The sequence below is a fragment of the Leiobunum rupestre genome, chromosome 3 (assembly GCF_980474605.1).
Source record: "Leiobunum rupestre chromosome 3, qqLeiRupe1.1.hap1, whole genome shotgun sequence".
Lineage (NCBI taxonomy): Eukaryota > Metazoa > Arthropoda > Arachnida > Opiliones > Sclerosomatidae > Leiobunum > Leiobunum rupestre.
Genome location: NC_143386.1, coordinates 39,463,371 through 39,488,790, shown reverse-complemented (window position 1 = coordinate 39,488,790; position 25,420 = coordinate 39,463,371). Strand labels below are relative to the sequence as shown.

The window sequence follows — 25,420 nt, the reverse complement described above, 5'->3', positions numbered from 1 at the left end:
AGAAGAAAAAGGAACTTTTCATAGTGTTATTCTACCTATTTACATATCGGAAATGTATTTATATTTTACCGTATTTAAAATATAGGTAATTGTTTTTATTGGCTTGACTTAAATAAAGCGTGAAAGTTATTAGTTTCAAAATGATATTTACAAATCTTATCCACACAAATTTAATTTAATTTTAGTTTTAGTGTTTTATAGTATCTTTCTGACTATATTTGTGTATAAGAATTATATTTTACCGTATTTAAATAGTAATAAAAGCGAATTGAAAGTTTGAAGAAAATATGAATTAAGTTCGTAAATAAAATCCTTTTATTGAAGGACTCTTAATACGTTTTCAACTTGAATAAAATTAAAAACAATAATCTAAGATACCCTTTAAAGTTAAATTTCTTTAGAGTTTATCAGTAAAACCACTTTAAGTATTTTTTCAATCCTTATACCTATATTTACATATTGGAATTGTTACAAAAGGTTCTTTTAAACGTAACTTAGTACACTAATTAAGTATTTTTAATTTACCGTAATTAAAATATAGGTAAGTGGTTTTTATCTTATTTTATACCTACGATAGCGATAAATAAATTAAAGCAATAAATTTTGGAGTTTGGAGATGGGTGGAAAATAAGGCTCTTCGTTTTTCCAACTGCTTTTCTGATGTACCCAAAAATGGACCAAAATAGAACAAAAGTACCCTTAAAACGACCAAAGTCACCATTTTCGGCCCTATGTACCCCATTTCGGACCAAAAGTACCCCAAACTGGACCTATTAGCTTTATTGTAATGTTAAACTCTCATAGAGATTCCCCTAAAAGAAAAAAAACTTGCGGTCCAATTTTGGGTACATGAATTATTTCGGAGAGGGAATCCATGTTTTAAATTCAAATTAACCGCGGGCCCGGGCAATCCGCGCCTCCCAGGTAATCCACGCCTCCCAGGTAATCCACGCCTCCCAGGTAATCCACGCACGCGCGCGCTATCTTCCTGCCTAGGTTATTAATCATACAACTTACATAATTTCTACTTATTTCGTACGATAAAACGCGATCGAGATATTCGTTTTAAGAAATACTCGTGAGATTGGTTCAAGTGTCAAGCATACTACAATGATATTAAAATGAAGTTTAAAAATATTTCCATTCTACTTAAACAACGAATATTCCATGACGTCAAAACACTTCAATTCAAATTAACCGCGTCCCCCGGGGTAATCTGCGCACGCGTCGCCTAGGTTATCAATTTTTACATCATTTCAACTTATTCCGTACGATAAAACTTGATAAGATATACGTTCAAGTATCTTTCGAGATAAGCGTAGATAAATGAACAAGTTGGCCTGGACACAATATGTTGATATACGGGAAAACGAATCGTCGCGAGAAATACCCTAAATACATTGACTTTTCGACGATTTTACCCCCATTTCATCCCTTAAATCCCGGATTTCGATCCCGAACCTAAACCTGAACCTGGGATCGGAGCCTCGCCCTCACTTTCCTTCTACTGGAGGGGTACCACGGTAGTTATCACATGGGAAAAGGGGGGAGGGGATACTACGTTAATTATCACATGGGGAAAAAGGAGAGGAAGGGCCTTACTGGGGTGGTTCTACTATGGGGAAAAGAGTACCATGGAATTTATCCCCTAGGGGAAAGGGGGAGGAGGCCGTATTGGGGGGGGGGCGACTATGGGGTAAAGGATACCACGGCAATTATCGCGTGGAAAAAGGGTCGGGGGCCTTACTACGGTGGTTCGACTATGGGGTAAAGGGTGCCACGGTAATTCTCGCATGGGAAACAGGGGGAGGTGGCCTTACTGCGGTGGCTTGAATATGTGTAAAATGTTCAATTGTGGAAATTGATCAATTTGTAGTTAAATACGATCGTCGTAAGGAATCGAACCCGGGGCACATTCTTAGAACGCGGACGTTTTACCGATGAGCCATTGAAGTTTACGATTCTAAAGTTTAGATACTAGTAAAACCGGGATAAAAATAAACGTAATATTTGTTTGGGTGGGAAGATTATAAACACCTTACGTAGATGTTTATTTTGTTTTTAAAGTCTACATTTTTTACGTATGGAAATTTAAAGGTCAAAACTTGTTTTAGCGCAGTCAGCAGATAAGATAAAGGGTAGAACCCGTTAGTTTTTTGTAATTTATTTAGTTTTTTCAGTCGTATATTTTTATCTATTGGGTTTAGCGTATTTGTTTTCAAGCTTAATAATTCATTTATTAACAAAATATCGAGTTGGTCTGGTCTTAAACTCGGTCGTAATTTATTTTTAACGTTTTCTCGACTGATTAAGATGTTTATGCAGTTCATCAATTGGGTTCGTTTGTGTTTATTTATAAATAACCCTAACTATTCCCTCTACGGTCATTTATTGATATACGTTTAGTCAAGTGGCTTTCTGTGCTTTGTGAATGGTAAGTTTTTCGCTTCTTGTTAATAAGTTTTTTGTTGGTGTGGATATTTGGATATCTACGATTCCTAATGCAGTCATTGATATCCTGGGTGTGCGAGTCATTATATGATATTGGAAATTGGACGGTTTTGGTCTTTTTCATGCGGTATGTGTCACAACGTCAACAGGATGGCTACGACAGTCTACGAGTCGTCCACTACCAGATATCTACGGTATCTTCATCGTTGAAATAAAATGAGCGTTAACTATGCGGCAAGTATTTCGTAAGCGAGAAAAATACAAATACCCTCTGTAGATATTTCCTTCATTAAAATTGGCTTCGTATTATATTTAACTGCTAAACTTGTACCGTAAATAGGGTTAAATTCAATTGTGCGTTGTTCTAGTTCGTCTAACTCACTGTTGTAACTACTTTATTAATAATATTCTGAATAAATTAAACTCGATTGTTTCGTCTCAATTATTTTAATTATAATTAAATTGTATACCGTGCGGGATTGAACCGGGATTACGTTTTTAGTAAATAACTCTAAATTGCGGATATATATCTTTAAGGGTTAACTCGAGGGATTAATACTACTAGGTACAATGCTTCCGAGGAGAGGTATATTTTGGTTTGCCAACTTGTTAACAATCGATGTTGGCTAACACGAGTCAGGAACCGCATAGATACGTTTCTGTTCCACCGCGTAAATTCCCAAAAAATTATAATTTTTTACGTCCATTTACAGGATGAAGGTTTTATGATTTTATTGACAAGAGGTCGCCAAATATTATGTTCGGAGTAAGAGCGGACTAACTAAAGGGTTTTCATTCCATGACTAGCCTAATATTGTACGCAAATTAAAATTTAACGGCATTTTCACCTCATTTTGTCGAATACAAAAATAAAATTTAACCTCCAGACTAGTCAAGAATAAAAACCAGGTAATATCACCGGCGCGGCGTCAAAAGCGTGTCGAGAAAAAATAAATTATTCCAGATATTAAAATGCATATATTTCCAGAAATATCACTGCCCCCAGGCCAAATCTTGCCTTATTAATTTGATTTGTTAAAGTAGATTAAGTTATGAAATTCTTGATATGTTTCACCAGGCGGTTGTTGAAAACTGACCTATTTAATTTGATCCTCCATCTTTTATCCAATACTTAAAATCTATTAATGTTTGCGAAATATCGTAAAAAATAACTTAAATTATTTTAACTACGCTTATCAATATAGATTTTTGTATGTAATTATAGATAGGTTTTAAATAATTTAAATGAATAATAATCAAATTAATATCAAACACTTTGCTTGTTTTGCATTTTGGACTAATATTTATAAAGACTAATTTTAATTTCATTTTGACTATTTCATTTCGTATATTTTCGCTCTCTTATTGCAGCTTTACGAATTGTTTAGTATTGTTTATAATTTTTGTTATATTGGGTTACTTCGTCGCGAGTTCACCCGTTTCTCAAAACTGAATTTTTGGAAAACCATTCCTCCGGAATGACGGCGGTTTAAATATCAATATATTTTTCAATTTTTCCGATTTGCGGAAAGTTTCCGGCTTTTTATCGAAAATTAACATCTCTAGATATAATTGGGAGAGCGAAAATATTTTTAACCCACTATATAACTCGTCTATCTTTTCCCGATAAAATGATAACACAATATTACTAATACTCGGGCATCTTTTGAATAAAAACGATATTCGTTTACTCAGGATTGGCTAATTGTTCATTTAAATAATAGTAATTTCCATACATATCTTTTGAATTGATCCCAACAAATTTGAAAAATTAATCTTGCTTACCTTTATTAAATTAAATTGATGACACTTGGTAGTAGTAGAGGAATTATTTTTAGAAATAGGAGTAATTATCTTTGAAAGCTAACGAGCGACAACATGTTCAATCTGACAAAATTCCAAAAGTTGTAAAGAAAACATAGTAAGATACAGTAGACAACGCGAAACAACAATTTTTATATATGGAGGTATTTAAACAACCGAACATTTTAAATTGGTTGTCGACAGTAACAAAATAACAGAAATCATTTTCTAATCGACTAAATATTATGCTATCTATTTATTATACCAAAAAAAGCACTTTAATAGATAAATAGAATGAAAAAAGTCAAATTATAATGACACTAAAAATAAATGGCGCTATAATAATAATAATAATCAGCTAGTGGTCTTATGATATAGGGTTTCCAAAGCGTTAATTTTTCTCGTTAAAATTTAATTTAAACTCAATCAAGTTGAACAGATACGTGTGACCGCAATAGCAAAAACGAATGTAAATGATTAAATCTTACCCCTCTAGCGACGTAATATTGCTATAATTAAGCGGTCATTGCCAAAGTTATGTTCAATTTACTAAAATTTGACATGCATAAAGTTATTGGAAAATACACTTTATTATACGTGCTCTATCGAATAGGGAATTAATTTAAATAGGGGTGGTTATAGCAGAATTATTTTCAGAAAAGCAAGTTAATTTTACTTAAATTTGACACGGTCAAAGTGATTGAAATAACACTAGAACGAAATAATTTACGTGGGGGTGGCTATAGCAGAAGAATTATTGATGTTCTAAACTGACCCTAATATCAGAGATCCTGGCAGTTATAGAGATGCGAAACTCCCTATACCCTAAGCAAACCAGTTTTTATTTCAAATTTTTGCCGATCGCAGCGACGCCTGTACGTGGGGAGTAATCGCATTATCGTAGATATCCTAGGATTGTTACCGTTGTTTACATTTTTTTGGGCTAACGCCAACGAAGAAGAAACCAAGTTGAAACTGGAATTGAACTATAATTTATTAGTTTAAGTATTTTTTTTATACATTAGTATATATTTAAAATTTATTTGAAATAAAGTTCATATTTTAACTGTTTATAATTTTAAAATATTTTAGGCCTTGTTTAACCACAATAAAGAAATAAGAAACAGGATTTTTGAGAAATTAGGACTAAATCAAGGATTTACGCTAATATTTTAAAGTTTGTTAATATTTAGTGATTAACTTTAAGTAACTTTCGATCTAAACGTTTCTGGGCCTTGTTATATTTATGGTTTAGGTTATGTTTTTCCAAAGTGCTGTGAATGGAAAATTGTACAAAAAACTTGATTATGTTTTCCAAATATTCTACGCAGGTGATACGCTGTTCTAGTACCCGTTTCCTAGATTCTGATATGAATTTGTTATTAAATCAAGTACCTTATATAAATGTATTATATTATTATACCAGAGTTTTTATCACAATTCCTGAGGTTGTTTATTTCTAACTGGTCTTTGTTATGTTTGTTTGAGCTACTAATATTATTAGCGCAATGGTCATTTCCTTTAAAAAACACTGTAATTTAGCTGTACTTAAAAAAATAGTAATAATCCTTAGAAAATAGGGTAGGAATAGCTGTTGTTGTTATTCTATTTCTGGTTTTATTGTTCATAAAACAAGACTCCTCAAAATGCAGGGCACATATTTTATTATTATTATGTAGATAATTGGTATCTTTTTCAAAAAGATCGCTTCTTCCTACATTTTCTAGCCATTGTTTTGAACTGTATTTTGAAAAACAAAGATTAAAATATAACTCTAATTAAAATAACTTATGTTATATCCCACCGTTCTTTTTCTTTTGGAAACTTAAATAAAGAAATGCGCTGTTTTTCTTTACAAGAATTACAAAAAATCGCTGAACAATAGGTTCCAGGCATTTTAAAACTTTATTTCGAAATTAAAACGCGTTTACAATTTTTGCGTCTCTCGGCTTGAAACGGGCGCTTCCTCCCGGCCGAAGGGCGGCGCTGATGCCGGCATTTTTTTGCCAGATTTTCGGCGGAGTTTCGCATCTCTATAACTGCCAGGATCTCTGCTAATATGGTACTGATATCGACCTTGAAAAAGAACGCCACAGCCTTATTTATACTTAAATTACTCAAATTTGACATGGTCAATGTGATTGAAAGTACCCTTAAACATAAAGAAGTGCTCTATAGAGTGATGAAATGATTGAAGAAGCTTATAGTTAACCCTAAAATACTGTTTATTAGATTGAATCAGTGCTTATTTATTCTTTTTGCGGGAAGTTTAATTCTTTTACGTTTAATGAAAATTATCTTATACCTGATATCTTTTACTTATATGTGTGATATAAATTAGTGATTTTGTTGAAAATAATTTAATACTCAATTTTTCTAAAGTTAAGTAATTTGTGCTTTATTTTTATTTATAATTGTTAAGTCAAATAATTAATTAAAACAAAATTTATTTGTTGGAAACTGCATCGATAAGAGTGATCCGCCTTCCAGATGTAGACTTCTTGGTTGAAAGTGTGTCGATTTATTGAATTTCAAATCTCTGTGGCGAAGGAAAAACCGTCTTTTTACTCCCTGAGAGATGGACTCCATAGGTTCTCTTTCGCCCCGGTCGCGGGCTCATTGTCATTATTCAAATATTGACTAGTTGAAATATGGGTTAACGTGTGATAATTTATACAGGTACATGTGTTGACTATGTGGAACATAGTATGATAATTTATTTAGATATTGACTAGGTGGAATATGAGTTAACTTATAATGATAATTTATACAAGTATTTACAATAGTAGTAAATAGTAGTAAATAAGTATTTACAAGTCGGAATATGGGTTAACATATATATATATATTTATACAGGTATTGACTAGGTGGAATATGAGTTAACATATATATATATTTATACAGGTATTGACTAGGTGGAATATGAGTTAACATATAATGGTAATTTATACTGGCATGGATTATAGGGATGCAACGGATAACCGGAACCGGCACCGGAACCAAGAAGAACCGCGTTAATTCTAGGAACCGATAAAATAAAAATTTTATAACCGTATCCGGAACCGGAACCGATATTTGTAAAAAAAGTGATAACCGAAAACCGAACCGGAACCGAGTTTTTCATTGTTTTAAACGGTGTTTAAACGGTTCTTTAACTTTATTTACCAACATTTAGCGCATGTTGAAATTCAGTAATTAAACTTCCTAATTTACTATTAGTTTTTCATATAAGCTCATCTTTATCCTACGTAACTGTCAACTGACACACTTTTACGTATTCTCAATTGAAAATGGGCTCGTCCTCCAAATGTTTGCTTTAAAAACTGGCATAATCCGGAAATCCGCGATAGATTTAGTTTTATTTTCTGCAGTCGAAAAACTCGACACAATTTCACAACTGTAGCAAAGGCCACAAAAAATATTTGTCGTCTACTGCTACTAGTGTGCCTTCCGAGCAATTATTTAGTGGGGCAATGGGCAAGTATAATTTTTGATCCCCTTCGCAGCCGACTTAGAGGAGAAACAGCAGAAAAGACAGTGGCGAAAATAACGCCCAGGCAGACTGCGCAGTGCGGGGGGGGGGGGGGAGTTCTGCCATTGAGGGTCCCCCAAATTGCCTATGGGACTGTGTACAGTCTAACCACGCGAGCCCTCGTCTAGTTTTTTCTCCTATCGTCTCAAGTTATGTTTTTCTTGCTTGAAATATTTCTTTATAAAACTTTATAAATACAACCACATTAACCATCGCATAAATAACCAAACAACGTACATTTAATTTAAACTTATGCATTTGCTTACATTTCACAAATGACAATGCTTATTGAAATCCCGTCTTTATATTTTTCAATGAAATGAGGCCGGGGCGTAGGAACCAGGGGGGCAAGGCCCCTTCCTAGAATGTTATTGCCCCTTCATCTTTTTGGTCAGTTGAAATCTTCAAAAGCTCATATTCTCAATTTAAAAGCATATAAAGCTTATAGAAACTCAACTGTGTTTTTTCCCGCCAATTTACATAGTTGTCAACCAGTAACACGTGCATTCGGTGAAGCTACACTCCTTTAAAAATTCAAAACCATTCTCATTTTATTATTGTGGATTTGTGTATTTAAAATTCATAAACGACTCTAAAGACTAATATACACTTCGTATGATAACTGTTGTTACTGTTAATGCCTTAATGACATTCGCGACCGATTACTCACTCTACATCGGGGGCTAAGTTCCTAGATCAACGTTTCGTTTCTCTTTGCCCCCTCCAACTTCTAAAACGTTCCTACACCCCTGAAATGAGGAGCGGAAGGGAAGGCATGTCTCCCCAAAACTTGAAAGTACACCATCTTGAAACAATGAAACCGTGGCAATTTTCAAACAGAAGATTTCATTTTTACCCTACTTTATTGAATAAACAAATGAAGCGCTTACATGAGTTCCCTACGAGAGCATAGTAGCAATAATTTTTTTTAATTATTTTACATTAAATCATCTAGATCGTGATTCTAGTCGGACTTGGGAGTCTGAACTCCAGACTTCCAAGTTCTACCAGAACCTTTGTTTTTAATGCTCCTGACGAGGATTGCCGTGATTTATCTTAATCGTATCACTTAGGGCTTAAAGCCATTTTTAAGCGTTTTATATATTTAACATGCAAGTACGTGTTAAATCTAATTGTAGAAGGCGATACATGTTAGCTCTAACTCTAGATGGCGATAATCGCGACTCGGCCTTAATGAATATAAGGGACCCCAAACTCCGAAACCATCGCTACGTCACTAAGAAAGCTACTATTTTTATAATATAATTTATCAAAAACAAATTTTATATTCTATATAATTAAATGTGGTGGATTTTATTTACCTTTAACTTCATTTGAATTGCTTGTGTATTTAACTTTAATTAATACTAAACACACTGGAACCGTATAGGAACCGGAACCGAAACCGGAACCGTTAAATTAAAATTTTAAGAACCGAAACCGTAACCGGAACCGATAAACAAAAATTTAGGAACCGGAACCGGATCCGGAACCGAGATAGTCCAAAAAAGTGGAACCGTTGCATCCCTAGCCATTAGTCAAAACCATATTACCAGCAAATAAGGATCTATAATTTAACCAAGGCTTAAAATACACCCAAAGTAGTAATGTATGAGATTCCCTATTATAATTTATTCTTACCGGTAAAGTTGCGGAGAGTGGCTCGCTTATTTTAATGTTTCGTAATCGTAAATCGTGAATTGTGGTTAGGCCTTGGCTCTCACAATAATTTGACAAACATTTTTCGGAAAGCGATAACGAGCTAGAAACTCAGATTCCAATAATTTAAAAGAAACTGAAATATCACTGGGAGATGTTAGCTCTGATCAGATGGTCCTATCTCCATCTCCGACTTCGACTTCGGTCAAGTTTGGGCTGGAAACTGAGCTTCGGCTCAGGCTAACGAAGAGGGTCCGTGCAAACTGGCCGCCTCGGCGGATTGGGTAGCCTGCTGTGGGGTAGTGGGCCTCCGTATGAAGGCAGGGTGGTCCAGTTTCCCGGCCTTTTAAAGCACACCGGGATTTACGTTGCCAGCTGTGTTCAGTGGCGTCGCTAGGGGGGCGGGGGGGGGGGGGCGCTCCGCCCCGGGTGCCACCCATTTGGGCGTGGTTTGGGGGTGACAACCGACCGTGAAAACACAAACTATAGAGACTAGTAAGTAGCCCACCATGATATCCGCCCCGGGTGTCACCCATGCTAGCTACGCCACTGGCTGTGCTTGGTTGTGGTAACTGCTAAGTGCCCGTCGTTCTCTCCCCAAAGGGTTTGAATTTTTACCTACGTAGGTAGGGTGTCGGGTGGAGTTGCTATAACATCCACTTTTACTCCCATTGCTGTATGCGAAATAGGGATTGATCTAGCCGTTGCTGCACCTTACCCATACTGGATTTGTCACCTGTTCGGGCTTGGGGACGCTGGCGTAGGGCACTATGATGATAGGCCTCCGGGGGTATAGCCCTGTTGCTAGGTACACCGTGCTATAAATTCTGACACACTGACCTGTTATATTATTTATCTTATTAAAGAAGGTAAATAGCGTTTATTTCTCAATTTATTTCTCGAGCTCTTTGCATACCACAATCCGCCATTGTTTTGGCGAGATTTTAGGCGGCTAGCGACTGCCCTAGACCTCTCACCAAATATTTTGGCGAAGTGGGCAATTTTCTGGAACCACATCCCCTTTCTGTTGATTTAGCGAGAAATCGCTATTTTGAAATTCTAAAAAACGACTCTGCACGGGGCCCTAAATCGCTGGCCTTGTTCGTAGGAATTTCTGCTTCTACAGTAAAACATTTATGAACACTGTCTACACGTCCCTTATCCACCAGTCGTTGATTGTGGCTCTATTATATGGTCGCCGTTGTTTTTAACCCCAATGACTCAAACTGCGAAAGCGCATAACCGTTGTACCAAATTAACACGGAAATATTTTTCCTCAACAACGTAATCATAGCTTGGGACATTTAACGCCGTCGGTACGTCTCAGAATCAATGATTGAGTGTGTCTGCGTGACATTTATCACGGACGAATTGATTGCGCACTTTGAGCCTTCCTCAGTTACTTAGACTCGTGGTCATCATGCGAAACTACGAAAACCTTTTGCTAAATTGTCAGTAAAACAACCTCATTCTTCTGCGCGCGTTGTCAATGATTGGAATAGTCTTCCAGGAGATCTTGGTTACCACAAAAGCCTTTCGTACTGCAGTTAGGATGCATGTCCTGTATCCAAGTACTAAGATATTTATTACTTTTTTCCTACTGTCATTTGATTTATATACATATCCGATATAACAATTTTTACCTCTAAAAAGTCCCCTAGGAGGGGTTATACAATTACCGTGTCTGTCTGTCTGAGTGTCTGTCCTGCGAACGTGTTCGCATTATCCGTGCAAAGGTTAATCATTGCGTACGCAGTTTCTCAAAATTTCTGCGTTCGCAGTTTCTCGAAGGTTTGGCAAAACCACCGTGTGACGGTGAGCGTTAACGGATTTATTTGCGGTCGGGTTGGGTTTGGATTTTTTTTTCGTCAAAGTTCAGCGTCACGACAGTTTTAATTCAGTTTCATTGGATATTTCGTTATTGTAATGTTTATGTGTAGGTTGTGAATGTTGACTTCGTGTTATGACGGTTGTGGGTGTTGAGTTTGTGGTGTTTGTGTTAAGATGGTTGTGGATGTTGAATTTGTGGTGTTTGTACGGGCGTTTCCTCTCCTTAATGACTTTGGGACGGACCGAATGCTGAGGGTTATGCAACCTCTCAACGTCCAATGGAAGGTTTCCACCAATTGTTTACGGTATTCGTCTTAGTATCAATTTGCGATCGCATCAGGCGGGATTTGAACCCGAGACCTCCTACTTCACAGGCGGACGTTCTACAGGACCACCGACACTTGTTACGCTTCATTGAAAATTAGACCTTCAGCTTTATCGGAAGCGTATTTAATAGAGTACGAAATTTTGGTTTAATTGAAATAGAATTGAAATTATTGCATCGAAGAAATTATAATTTAGCGTTTTCTCTGTAGATTAAAGACAAATGCGCCACCCAGGTTTCGAACCCAGGCCATTCGGCTTGGCAGTCGAGCGCTCTATTACAGAACCACCGATAGCTGCTTAGCTTCACTGAAAATAAGACACTCATCGTAAGCATTATAGGTAATAAAGTCTTGAATTTTTTTATGAATGAATTTATGAAGGCCTAATCTGGTTTTTTTACGAATGAAATTATGTTGATTTAATCTTGTTTGTTGTGTTTTTTAACTGATCGAGATTACGTTCTTTTTTGTCTAATCTTTGGTTCCCACTGTCCCTATCTAGTGGTGTGATGGGGTCACTGGAGCCTGTGGGGGGCTCCATACCCGGCTCTCAAGGTCATGTGATCGGGGCGCTGGGTCACTGGAACCCCATGGGTGTTCCACACTCTTCATTCTGTGACCTACTAAGGAGGGTAGTTTGCAGTGGAAGAGGAAGCCACTCTAGTCCTCAGCTGTGCGAGGGTGGGTCTCGGGCAGCCCATGGTGTCGCCTTTTGTTGGGCCGTGATGAGGGCGTTTGTTTGCTATATGTGAGGCGGTCAAAATGGCTGTCTCACTGGCCGAACGTTGTTTCGCAAAGCGCACTTTTGTCCGGGGCTGGTTGTTTTAGGTGGCCGCTGTAGTGCTTAAGGCGGAGCAGCGGGGTACGAATACATATACTTATGTCTAATCTTTGGTATTGTTGGTTTTTTCTGTCTTATATTTGTATCTACTATTTTTTTAAGTTTATTTCTTTTTTCCCGCAAAATCGTCCAGTCTTTGAGGAACCTTTAAGAGCGTAAGTCATGCCCAAAACGTGAAAAATCGTATTTGTGAATGGTAATGTGTTGCGCTTCTTGATATTATATTTTATATTGTTTGATTTCTAAGTATTTGAACTAATTTATTGCTTGACTGCGTTATAATATTTTTCTATTAATTATTTTGATTCTGAAGTCTGATTGCTTGACTGCGTTATAATATTTTTCAATGAGTTTTGTTTCTGAAGTCTGATTGATTGGGTTTCTAAAAAACAGCTTTGGCGAATGTCATTTACAAAGTTATAACGTTAGGTAATATAATTTATTCTACATCATTTTAAATATTTATAAATTATATTAATCTTATATTTAATGAAATATTTATAAATTATATTAATCTCATATTTAATGAAATATTTATAAATTATATTAATCTTATATTTAATGAAATATTTATAAATTATATTAATATTATATTTAATTAAATATCTGAGTATTTTACTTTATTTGATCGTGTTCAGGAATTGAACTCGAGTCGCATCGTTACAATGCAGATAGTTTACCGCCAAGCCATTGACTTCCTTTAGGAATGTAAAAAGTAAAGAAACCATTATGATAAGGCGGGTTTTTTACCTTTTAATAACGCTTAGAAAAAGGATAATTATTCAAAACTCCCGCGGAAACTATATAAAAGTAATAATATAGCGCCACCGTGTGGAGAACTATCAATCAAACCGGGTAAAAAATATAATCTCTTAAATTTTTCGAACTGTAGTCAAATCTTGACGGGTCTAAAAAACATGAAATATACGTTTATAAAGCCGTTGCCGTCAATCTGGAGATTAGTCTTTCTTAGTTCTTGGCGGTCAGACGAACTACTACAGGACGGGGTCCTGGTGTCGGTCAAAAGTTATGAGGTAACTTTGCGGTTTTAATTAGTATGTTCGGTCTTCGGTCAAGAAAAGAGTTAAATTGTGTTTCGCGTTTGGAACGTGAGCGAATGGACTTAAGTGTATGAACAGTGCGTGTTTAAGACTGAAAGTGTTAAAGTAATTGTGAACTAACTCAAGTCAGCTGTAAGATAAAATTGATTGTTTTTTTGAATTGGAATAACCTAATTATACCCTTGAAATTATCAACTCAACCTGTGAGGCTAATTAAGTAGATTGGAAGATATTAGTAGCGATCAGCTCTCAACTGTTAATTAAGACAAGAGTTTATAGTAAGGTAGTTTGAATTTAGTTAAAATTACTCAGTATAATTTATGGTATTTACTTAAGTGTGTTTTGGTTTATTTTTCAATCACGATGAACTAAGACAAATCTAGTCTTGGACACTTGAGTACTAGTTCTGCACAATTACGTAGGAGGGATATATATTGTTGGGTTATTGATGAAAGTTAAATCTAGAACGTTACATAGACTGTTCTGAATAAAAATTAACATTTATAATTTTGCATAATTCTGGTTGCCATTTTATTTCTAATCACTCGCCCACAACATTAAATTTCTGGCAATCCCGAAACAACTAAATTTGCGATATAACGGCGACGGGAAATTATTCTCGTACATTTATCGCGCGGCCTTGGAGAATATTATTTTAACAAAATTTCGATAAACTATCGTTTAATTAAAATCGGCCCTATTCCGTTAAAATTATAAACGAAAAAGTGAACGGTCGTTATAATACCCTCTTTAGCTATTTCTTTCATTAAAATTTGCTTTGCATTATATTCAACTGACAAACTTGTACTGTAAAAAGGGTTTAATTCAATTGTGCATTGTTATAGTACGTCTAACTCACTGTTGTAACTAGTAGAAGGAAAGTGAGGGTCTGACGCCGATCCCGGGATCGGGATCGTCGGGATCGTCGGGATCCGGGATTTAAGGGGTGAAATGGGGGTAAAATCGTCGAAAAGTCAATGTATTTATGATATTTCTCGCGACGATTTGTTTTTGCTCATATCAACATATTGTGTCCAGGCCAACTTGTTCATTTATCTACGCTTATCTCGAAAGATACTTGAACGTATATCTTATCAAGCTTTATCGTACGGAATAAGTTGATATGATGTAAAAATTGATAACCTAGGCGACGCGTGCGCAGATTACCCCGGGGGACGCGGTTAATTTGAATTTAAGAGTGTTTTGACGTCATTGAATATTCGTTGTTAAAGTAGAATGGGAATATTTTTTAACTTTATTTTAATATAATTGTAGTGGATTTGAGTGTTTTGACGTCATGGAATATTTGTTGTTAAAGTAGAATGGAAATATTTTTAAACTTCATTTTAATATCATTGTAGTACTTAAATATGCTTAACACTTGAACCTATATCACGACTATTTCAAACGAATATTTTAAGTATGAGAAACGTATCGTTCTCAAGTATTGTAATTGTACACGTGATTCCGTATGAGGACCGGGTAAATCCCTATATACGTAACGCGATACATTTCAAAATGCGTATAAGTAGAATGGAATTAATTTTAAACTCCATTTTAATAAATAAGATATCGAAGATAAATAATTTCAGAGTATAAAAAGGGAAAACCGTATAATAGTAAGACCATATTTAGAAAGTTCACCATCTGAATTGTATTGGAAGTGACTCCGAGGAACCTTAAAATGTAAGTAAGAATACTCAGTGATAATTCTTAACTTGTCTTAATGTATTTATTTTATAGGAATTGTTCATTTCCTGTGTTTGGTGATAAAGGGTTAATCGTTTATGCAGATGAAACCATCTACTGCGGTCTATTAGATTTAACAAAGGGCATTAAACTAACAGAAGCGGAACTGCAAGAGCTATGGACAAAGAAAGATGCCATTGAAGCTTATTTCAATAACGAAGCTGAAACTTCGTGGGTTTTCACAGGTTCTGAAACCAAACGGTTTTCGGTTCATAGATTTGCCGAACAAAAGGTTTTAGATGTTAGACAAATGTACCATGGTTATGGGGTAAACTATGGAAAACTGTTACCGACTAAAGAGGGGGTAGCTTTCGCTCAATCTTCTTGGTTGAATTTCCTCGACCAGTACGAGTCTATTCAGAAGTATTAAAAGCAAATCAAGGAAATAAAGGAGGCGATGACTAACGTTGTAATTAAACAATTACACGGAGCTCTTAAGAAAGCGTGCAATGGCTGCCAAATTGATCATCCATCTCAACTCCAGCATGATTGTATCATGACGGATTATTCTAAGCGTGTAGATTTGCATTTTTATGAAATAATTATGTCGGTAGATTGTGAAAATATTATTGAAATGTTTACTATTCGCTGTGAATTGTCGAAAGAAATTTTAAATAATATAATGTCACTAATAATATCAGAAGAAAATAGGGGAAGTACGTATCTGTAGCTTTGAGCCATAGAAGTCGTCGTGTGACCCACGAAAATGCCTTTTTACGCATAATAAACCAAACTGAAAAAGTAGTTCCACTTTTGTTTTGATTCAACTCGGCTATAAACGACGAAAGCAAATACGCCTTAGCTCAATTAGCAGAGAATGAGAAGGACATTATGTTACAATTGTTCTATTTAAGAAAAATTGACTTTTTAAACGATGTATTCATCCGCGATTTCCCGCCAAACCGTTTTGGCGCGAAAATTCGTGAAAAGTGACGCCTTTCCAAAGCTGACTAGAAGCGTACTTCCCCCTATTTTCTTCTGATAATATGCAATGCTAAAAACTTGTTAAAAAACTAATAAAATTGATTGCACTAATGTTCCGATTCTCATTAACCATTATGGATTTAAGCTTACAACATCCAATGAATGGGCTTGTAGCCGGGTCCACCCAATGCGGAAAGTCATTCCTGGTGGGACGGTTGATTCAACATAAGAAGACCTGCATATCCCCTCCTCCGGAGAGGATAATATGGTGTTATACCGAGTATCAGCCGAAACTATTTCAATCAATATTAGAACACACACCTTCAGTCGAGTTTCACGAAGGGTTACTCGATGTTAATATATTAAACCCGCAAATTAGGAATTTAGTTATTTTGTTATGCGAGATATCTAATAATAAAAATGTAACTAATTTATTTATTCGTGGATCTCATCACAGAAACACCTCCGTACTAATTTTAATGCAAAACCTTTATTACCCCGGAAAAGAAATAAGAACTTTAAATTTAAATGCGCATTATCTATTTATTTTTAAATCACCACGAGATAAATCAACAATTTATCATCTCGCGAGGCAGATATCTCCAACCAATAGCAAATACGTTATTGATGCGTTTCAACAAGCTACGTCACGGAAATTTGGGTATTTATTAGTTGACTTGAAACCTCACACCCCAGATCAGTATTTACTACGAACAGGTTTAATACCGGGTGAAGAATCGGCTGTCTTTATTCCAAAATGAAGTGTATTATAGAAGGGAATTTTTTTAGGGTTAATCGAGAGTGGATTATTAAAGAATTAGCTTACGTAGTATTAGAAACTGAAGAATCGGAAGTGTTTACTTTCAAATCTCCTTGCCCTTTCAAAGAGCTTTCAAACGAAGATAAAAGACAATGCAGATGGATATCTCATAACATTTGTCATCTTCGATGGAATGACGGCGAACGTCCTTACAGAACGAGACGTGACATTTGCAATCAGATAGCGGAAAAAGCTACTTCGTTTTTCACCAAAGGTTTAGAAAAAGCTGCAGTATTATCGACACTCCTCGGTGTTCCAGTAACTAACATCGAAGATATCGGCTGTCCTAAATTATCAGAACTAGAAGACGTTGAATTAAACTGCCCTTTTCATTCCGAAACTGTTCATTGCGCTTTAAGAAAGGCTAAGAAAATCTCTAAATGGATGTCTCAAAACGAGTAAAGGAAAACCTAGACTTTCTACGTTTCCTGACATCCTGTAATCTAAATCAAAGAAAGACAGCTATTAAATACGCTAGCAAGGAAGCTATACTGGCTCTCGTTGAATGTTGTATAAATGTATTACACGGAACAATTGAACTGTCAGAACGTCATCGTAAGCGGTTAAAGAAACATAGCGCGGTTATACGAAACGTGTCGAAGAAGAACCCTATATCAAAACGACGAAAGATACTGGTACAAAAAGGTGGTTTTCTTCCATTTTTATTAGCGCCACTGCTATCTATCGTTAGCTCAGTCGCCGGAAGTGCAATTAGCCGAGCTATAAACCGATGATGGCTCGAAAAATGCTTCTAGTACCTGAAGATGTAATGGAGAGATTAAAAAACACTCCACCTTCCAAAACAGAAGAAACACCTGAACTTCAAAAAGAGAAGACACTCGATGATGAAATGAAATCTATTCTAGATAATCCAGATTTAAACGAATCAGAGAAATTAGCATTATACAATCAAACTCTCCAACGACGGTTAACTTACGTACGTAAAGAGCAAATCTCTCCCGTTATTGAAAACTCTGAACGGCCTAAAACCTGGTTCGCGCAAATATCTTATTATCTACCTGCAACTTATGTTAGTGATGCGATTTCATTATACCGAGCGACTACGGAAGATCCGAGATATATTAGATGGGCTAACTCAGGAGAGCTTTCTATTCGAGGACAAGTGATTGGAGGATCTAATATAATCGATCTTTTGTATGACGCTGTGAGAAAAACGCCTGGAACAGCGATTGATCCTATAGGAGTTACTGAGGTTTACGAGGGCATTCATAAATCAAATATTTCAAAACGTTTAATTAAAAATCCTGTAAGATTGACACTGTTAAAAACATTCGCTGTATTTCATACACCACCAAGTAGTTCAATGTTATCATCATCTTCACCTAGTCCTCTAAGACCTTGGATACATACTAAATAAAATATATTAACCTGATAATTTTGTTCTCATTTCATAGTATAAGCCTACAATGGAAGGTTGTACAGAAACGGTCTCTTTAGGACTTTTAGCCTATTTATCACAATAATTTTCAAAATCACCGAAAATTATCACAGCTGTATTAATTATCATAGTTATTATAATATTATAATTATTTAATTTCCTTTTTTGGCGTTACATGCCATTACATCAAAATATTACCATATATGGAGAAAGAACTTGAGCAGATCTATACTAACCCCGCAGACCCAGGGTCATTCGCTGGAGTTCGAGCGCTCTATAATTCAGCTCGACATAAAGGTTTAAAGGTTTCATTGGAAAAAGTAAAACAATTTCTAATAAAGCAGGATACATATACGCTGCATAAACCTGCTAGAAGACGATTCAAACGAAATCGAACTATTGTTTATGGAATTGACGAACAGTGGCAAGCGGACTTGGCAGATTTTCAGAAGCTGTCTAAATATAATTCAGGATCTCGCTACGTATTATGTATTATCGACATATTTAGCAAATACGCTATGGCTGTAGCGGTTAAAAATAAGAAAGGTGTAACAATTTTAGAAGCGTTACGTAACGTTTTGGAAAAAGGCCGTCAACCGAAAAGAATTCAAAGTGATCATGGAAACGAATTTGTCTGTCAAGAAGTGCAGAGTGAATTAGAAAGAAGGAACATTAAATTTTTCGCTACCCGATCGGAAATGAAAGCGTCCATTATTGAAAGATTCATTAGAAGTTTTAAATCTCGTTTATATCGCTATTTCACGCAGAATAACACCCTTAAATATATCGACGTTTTAGATGATATTATAAACGCTTATAACAATAGTTATCACAGATCAATTAAATGTAAACCCGCGGAAGTTACTCTAGATAACTCTGCTAAAATATGGAAAAATCTTTACGGTTCGGTAAATTTTTCTCCTCCGTTAACATACGCGTTTGAAATTGGAGATATTTGTAGAATAAGTAGAAATTTATCAATTTTCGATAAGAAATATAACCCGAATTTTACTACAGAATTGTTTAAAATAGCTGAGAGACTGCCACGTGACCCACCTGTATATAAGCTGATGGATTTAAATTCTAACCCCATTTTAGGAGTATTCTATCGAGAGGAGGTTCAGATTGTTGGTCGAGATTTAAAAGACTGTTACTTCATAATCGAAAAAGTAATAAAAAAGAGGAAAAAATCGGACGGCCGCGTAGAACTGTATGTCAAGTGGCAAGATTACGACCCTACATTTAATTCTTGGATACAAGAAGTGGATTTAAAATGAGTTTTTACGTAACGCTACCTTCAGATTCCTCGTCATTATATTACCAAGATAATAGCGTTGGTAAATTTCGAACGTATTTAGCTGAACCGTTAAGATTTGAGGAACAGTACGAAGTTGGGTTAGCGGAAATAAGCTATCCTCGGACATGGCATAACGTTCGAAAACCTACTCTATTGGTTATTAAAGACCCTCTCGAATATGATAAAATGACTGATAACCCTCTAGTTAAAGACCCTCTCGAATATGATAAAATAATTGAAGTTCCCGCGGGTTTTTATAAAACTCCGGAAGAACTATTACATGTTATGAACGTCCACAACCAAGAAGAAGAACAAGTTACATTCGCTTATTTAAATTATTTTAATCGAATTAAAGTTAAATTGCAACCGAAAATCAGAGCTGTAATTGGCCCCGATCTATCGATTTTACTAGGTTTTAAGGATAGAAGAGATAATGATTTCACCATTTTAAATTCAATGATAACCCCCTACCCAGTTGATATGAACGCTGGGTTACATTCCTTATTCGTTTATTCTGATCTGGTTGAAAATAGCGTTGTTGGGGATAGTTTAGCACCTCTATTAAGAATCATAAGCGTCGAAGAGAAAGCCGAGTCTAATGGGAAAACAACTACAAAAATATTTTCACAACCTCATTACCTACCAGTCGTGTGTAATAATATTAAGACTATAGAGATTAATATAACAGATGATTTAGGTGAGCCAATACAGTTTCATAGTGGAAAAGCTCACGTTGTATTACATTTTAAACCCCGTAAAATGTGGACTTCACTATAAACCTTTAATCATTCAGGACACACCTTCATTCTAGCTTAAGAGAGCGAACAGTTAACATCATGAGGTCTGAATATTCACCTTCAAGAACTGATTATGAAAGTTACTATTTAAACCAGGTTGGTTTCGGTGGAATACCTGTATATAGAGGTTTAGCCGTGCAAAGAGGACATGGACTAGGAAATATATTATCTTCAGCGTTTAGATTCGCGGTACCTTTACTGAAGAAAGGCGCTACTTACTTGGGAAAAAAACTTTTAAGTACCGGAGCGAAAGTAGCGACCGATGTTGTTAGCGGAGTCCCAATTAAAACAGCGCTTAAATCGCATTCTATTAACGCTGGAAGGGAAACTTTAGCGTCAGCAGCTGATGAAGCCATGAGACTAACATCTTCAGCTACGGATCATATTAAAAGAATGACGGGTTCCGGAAATAAAAGGAAACGAACTCAGTCGAAAAGCGCCATTTCAACAGCAGGCAGGATAGCGAAAGGACGGTTCCCTAAACGTTCCGATATATTAGCATAATGTCTCTGTTACACCCGCACTCAGTTGAGTGTATAAATTCCGAGCTAGATTTGTTTCAAGTACCTATGACACAATCTTCGATTATTGGTGGAGAATGGGTTGAGTATAATCCAATATCAAATATAGTTGATAACGCATCAATTACATTTTCTATCAACGGTAACTCTGAAACGTATATAGACCTTTCACAAACTTTTCTGCACGTTCGAGTTAAGGTAACTAAAGATAATGGTCAACTACCGCAACCCGCGGTTCCAGGTGTTGCGGGTGGGGCCGCCGGAACTCCTGCCGACAATATCGCCCCCGAGAATTTGTTTCTTCATTCGCTTTTTAGCGACGTCCACGTATTTCTTAATGAAAGATCAGTAACACCTTCCAGTCAAAATTACGCTTATAAAAGTATGATACAAACTTTATTAACGTTCGGAGATTCTGCGAAAAAAAGTTATTTAACGAGTTCACTTTTCTATCGGGATACGCCTGGAAAGTTCGATTCATTTTTCGATAACGATGGTTTCTCTAAACGAGCGAGTTTAGCGCAAAAAGGGGCGATTGACTTGTTAGGCGTAGTCCATACTGATTTATGTCAACAACCACGCTTTTTATTAAATATGGTTGATTTGAAATTTAAATTCGATAAAAATAGAGCAGCTTTTTGCGTTCATTCCGACGTAAAATGTAAAGTGGAGATTTTATCAGCTTCCCTTTATCTGAGGAAAGTTAAAGTGATACCGGAACTATCGCTCGCTCAAGCCAAGGCGTTACAATATGGAACCGCTAAATATCCTGTAACTCGTTCGGAGTGCACCTCATTTTCTATACCCGCTGGTCTTATGGCTAGTGTGCAAGATCATTTATTTACCGGACAAGCACCTAAGAAAGTTGTTATCGGGTTTGTGGAACAAAAAGCGTTTCTAGGAGATTTGAAAAAATCCCCGTACAACTTTCAACATTTCGATTTATCAAGCATTGGATTGTACATTGACGGTAGCAGCGTCCCTCATAAGGCGTTATCTCTAAACTTTGAGGAAAATCTATATATTCAAGCGTATTGCAATCTTTTCATTCAAACTAATCAGTGGAACGTAGATGAAGGGAATCAGATAAGTCGGGAAGATTACCCTAACGGAAATTGTTTATTCGCGTACAATTTAACCTCGGATCTTAATAACAACGCTAATCACTTGCATCTTGTAAAAAACAGTAACCTGAGATTAGAATTAAAATTTGCAAAACCGTTACCGGAGACGATTTCCATTCTAATTTACGCTGAGTTTCAAAATTTGATTGAAATTGATAAAAATCGAACCGTGATTTTCGATTACAGTAATTAATGGATTCGCTACAGATAACTAAAATTCTTGAAAAAGATTTAAGTACTAAAAGTATATTTCAAGGCGTGTTCGCGGCTGACAAGCTACCTAAATACGTAAAAATATTCCCTTCTCTATTTATTGTAAATACCGATACGAGTGCTGAACCTGGAGAACACTGGGTTCTAATATATTTTTCTAAACATAAAAATTGTGAATTCATGGATTCCTTTGGAAACCCGCCAGATTATTTTAAATTTAATGACTTTATTGAACGAAACAGTAAAACTGTAACTTTTAATTCTAATCAATTACAGAGTAATTCTAGTAATACGTGTGGAGCATTCTGTATCTATTTTGCTATAAACAGGTGTAAAGGAATAGAAATGTATAACATTGTGTCTAGGTTTAAGAAAGATAAATATGTAAACGATAAAATGATTAAAGAGTTTATGTGTAAAATGTATCCAATAAAATAATTTTTTACAATTTATAGCAATAGCAGTTTTTTTATATATATACATAAATACAAGCATTCATTATAATTTTTCAATATCTTTATGACCGTGCGCTAATGTACGAACCCCGCAGGGTAGAATGTATCTCTTATCATCATTTGGTGATAAACAAAGTTTTCTAGTATTTAAAGTAAATAGTTCATGCTTGAAACTAGCTATACGCATCATCTCGGCTGACATGGTTTCTTGATTAAAAAGACAACGTTCATAGTCTTCGTGGCGGATGACGTTTCTAATAACGTTCATGGCAACGCCCTTACAAACCTTTTTATGGTTTAAAATTGACTCTAAAGATTTCCCCAATCGCAACTCCTTTTCTATCTCTTCAGCGGTCTTAGACTCCCCGTACAATTTAATAGAATAAAGCTTTGGACGAAGTCCTACAAAGCTTTGAATTAACTGCGAATTTGTCTCGTCTTTAAAATAACCGAGAGCTTTTTTATTCTGATTAGAATGAAGGAAATGCGAAGGTGGATAATCAGAGAAGTCAAAGCGGTTTTTATGAACTTCAAAGTCTTTATAAACATCATCCGTCTTAATGTTGTACGTTAAACTGTCTGTAAATATTTTATATATTAGTACTATTTAAATAAAAAATGCATATTAAATTAAATTACCAGTGTCTGTAAATAATAGTGATGCTTTGTCCCCGTACGTATTTTTTATGAATCCATAATGGAACCGATACATGAGCTCCTTGGATAAATCTAGAATGGTGAATCCGGTAAATATAGGCCGGTTAAGAACAATTTTAGCTCTCTTCTTATGAGCGCCGGCTAACTCTTCATTAAAGATGGTAAAGTGTTCAAACTGCGGGGAACTTGTAACTTTTAACATTCTTTCTGGTTTATGAATCAACTCGAAATTTATATGCTTCCGTAAATTTTCCATTGTTTTTCTAAAGAATTAAATGAAGTAAGGGAAAAAACAGCAATAAATTATTAAAATTGATTTACCCGAAAACAGAGTTAACCATTAGTTTCCAGAAATTCTTTTCAAATGAACTCTTGGATAATTTCCTCTGTTCAGTGTTGAATCTAACATATTTTTCTAACCATTTTCCTTGAGTGAAGGTTAGAGCTCGATGAACCTTGGTTATTTTCAAACCTAATTCTACATAATATTTTAAATTGCGGTAATGTACTATGTATTTCTCTTTATTATTTAAATTAGGAAGAAGTTTTGGTAGACTTTGATTCTCCTTAATATTTAATTTTCCTAAGAGATCTTTGGAGTATGGAGATAGCATATCATGTGTAATAACTTTAGATTCCGCCGCTACTGGGAGATCGTTATGTAAGTCATGCAACTCTGGAGGATATTCAAGATCCACCTGCAAAGGAAACAATTCTTTAAAAATATAATTCAATAATTATAAAACTTGTTATTTACCTCTAAAATGTATCCGTTTTCAACGTTATTGGGAATACTCAGAATATTTTCACAGAGTGTTTGCAAATCATCCTCCTGAACCCACTGGAAGTCGCCTAGCGGTAGTGGTTCACACATAACAGCACCGTACAAATTATTAGCATCTTCAATTAAGTTAAATTAAGTTAATTAATATAATTAAAATTAAAATAATAAAAAAAAAATTATTTATTTTTTTTTAAATGTAAATTACCTAAATAGCATATATAACTGCTCTCTTTAGACGAATCATATGTGCCGGCCATATATTTGTTATTCGCTTCAGAATAACGAGTTGAGATCATTGAAACACCGCCTCGAATCCCTAAAAATTCAATGTAAATACAATAATATTTAAAATATCACAAAAGCGTTACCCTTTTCAATAAATAAGTGTTGATCTATATCAAGTATGAGATCGAGGCGAACATCGGTCATCTTCAAAGCTGCTTGCCAGGCTAAACCTGGTGCGGTGTAAGCGTGAGCGGGATCTAGTTTATAATGAGTTATAGATAATGTTCTAAAATTTTCAAAAACGTCGGCTAAGAGCAACGAATCGCTTTTCACATAGAGGTCGGTGTATTCTCCTACGAAAACCGAGTTTAAGAGATTTGAAATATTTATACTATAGTAATTTTACCTAATGTTTGAATATTAAACGCTGTCCAAACATTTTGGGCGTGTAAATAATCAGATTCTAAAATATTTTGATTTTTCAATGAACTGAAAAACGCTTCTCTAGGTGGCAGCATCGTCTCGTCAAATTTCTTTTCATCGTCCATATACTCGTACGGGTAGACTCCCTTCCGCAAAAGCAGTTGAACTTTCTCACTTTCAAAATATTTCTTAACAATCTGAAATTTACTGGCTCCTTCCAAAACGAGATTAGATACTAGAGCATCGAGGCTATCGCTTAGAAATCAATAAGAGTCTAAAAACCGAAATCTCCCTAAAAAACAATAAAATTTATGTTAAGGTTAAATTCACAATAAAATATATTTACCTAGTTTCAGAGAAATATAATTTTCGCTAGTGGAAGGAATACAGTCGAGTGTCTGTTCCTTAAAATGACCAATCTCCTGACATATGAGATGTAAATCGTATCTATGCAGATTTATTATTGATATTATTATTATTCCTGGTTAATTATTTTACTAAATTTACCTGCTAAGGTTATGAAGGAAAA

At 35.4% G+C, this 25,420-nt stretch overlaps 1 protein-coding gene and 1 long non-coding RNA gene across 2 annotated transcripts; one reads left to right on the top strand and one right to left on the bottom strand.

The window, feature by feature from the left end:
- Nucleotides 1-2,333: 2,333 nt before the first annotated feature.
- LOC149951744 (uncharacterized) lies at nt 2,334-2,760 on the top strand. The gene is made up of 2 exons (XR_016480037.1): nt 2,334-2,434; nt 2,508-2,760. It is a non-coding gene; the product is annotated as an uncharacterized LOC149951744 (long non-coding RNA).
- Nucleotides 2,761-5,443: 2,683 nt separating this feature from the next.
- On the bottom strand, nt 5,444-25,033 carry LOC149951743 (uncharacterized). The gene is made up of 5 exons (XM_090169660.1): nt 24,875-25,033; nt 24,612-24,821; nt 24,449-24,559; nt 5,678-5,773; nt 5,444-5,619 (listed from the first exon to the last, which is right to left on the bottom strand). Exons 1-5 carry the CDS (start codon nt 25,014-25,016, stop codon nt 5,444-5,446), a joined length of 735 nt encoding a protein of 244 aa, XP_090025786.1. The 5' UTR covers nt 25,017-25,033.
- Nucleotides 25,034-25,420: the final 387 nt, after the last annotated feature.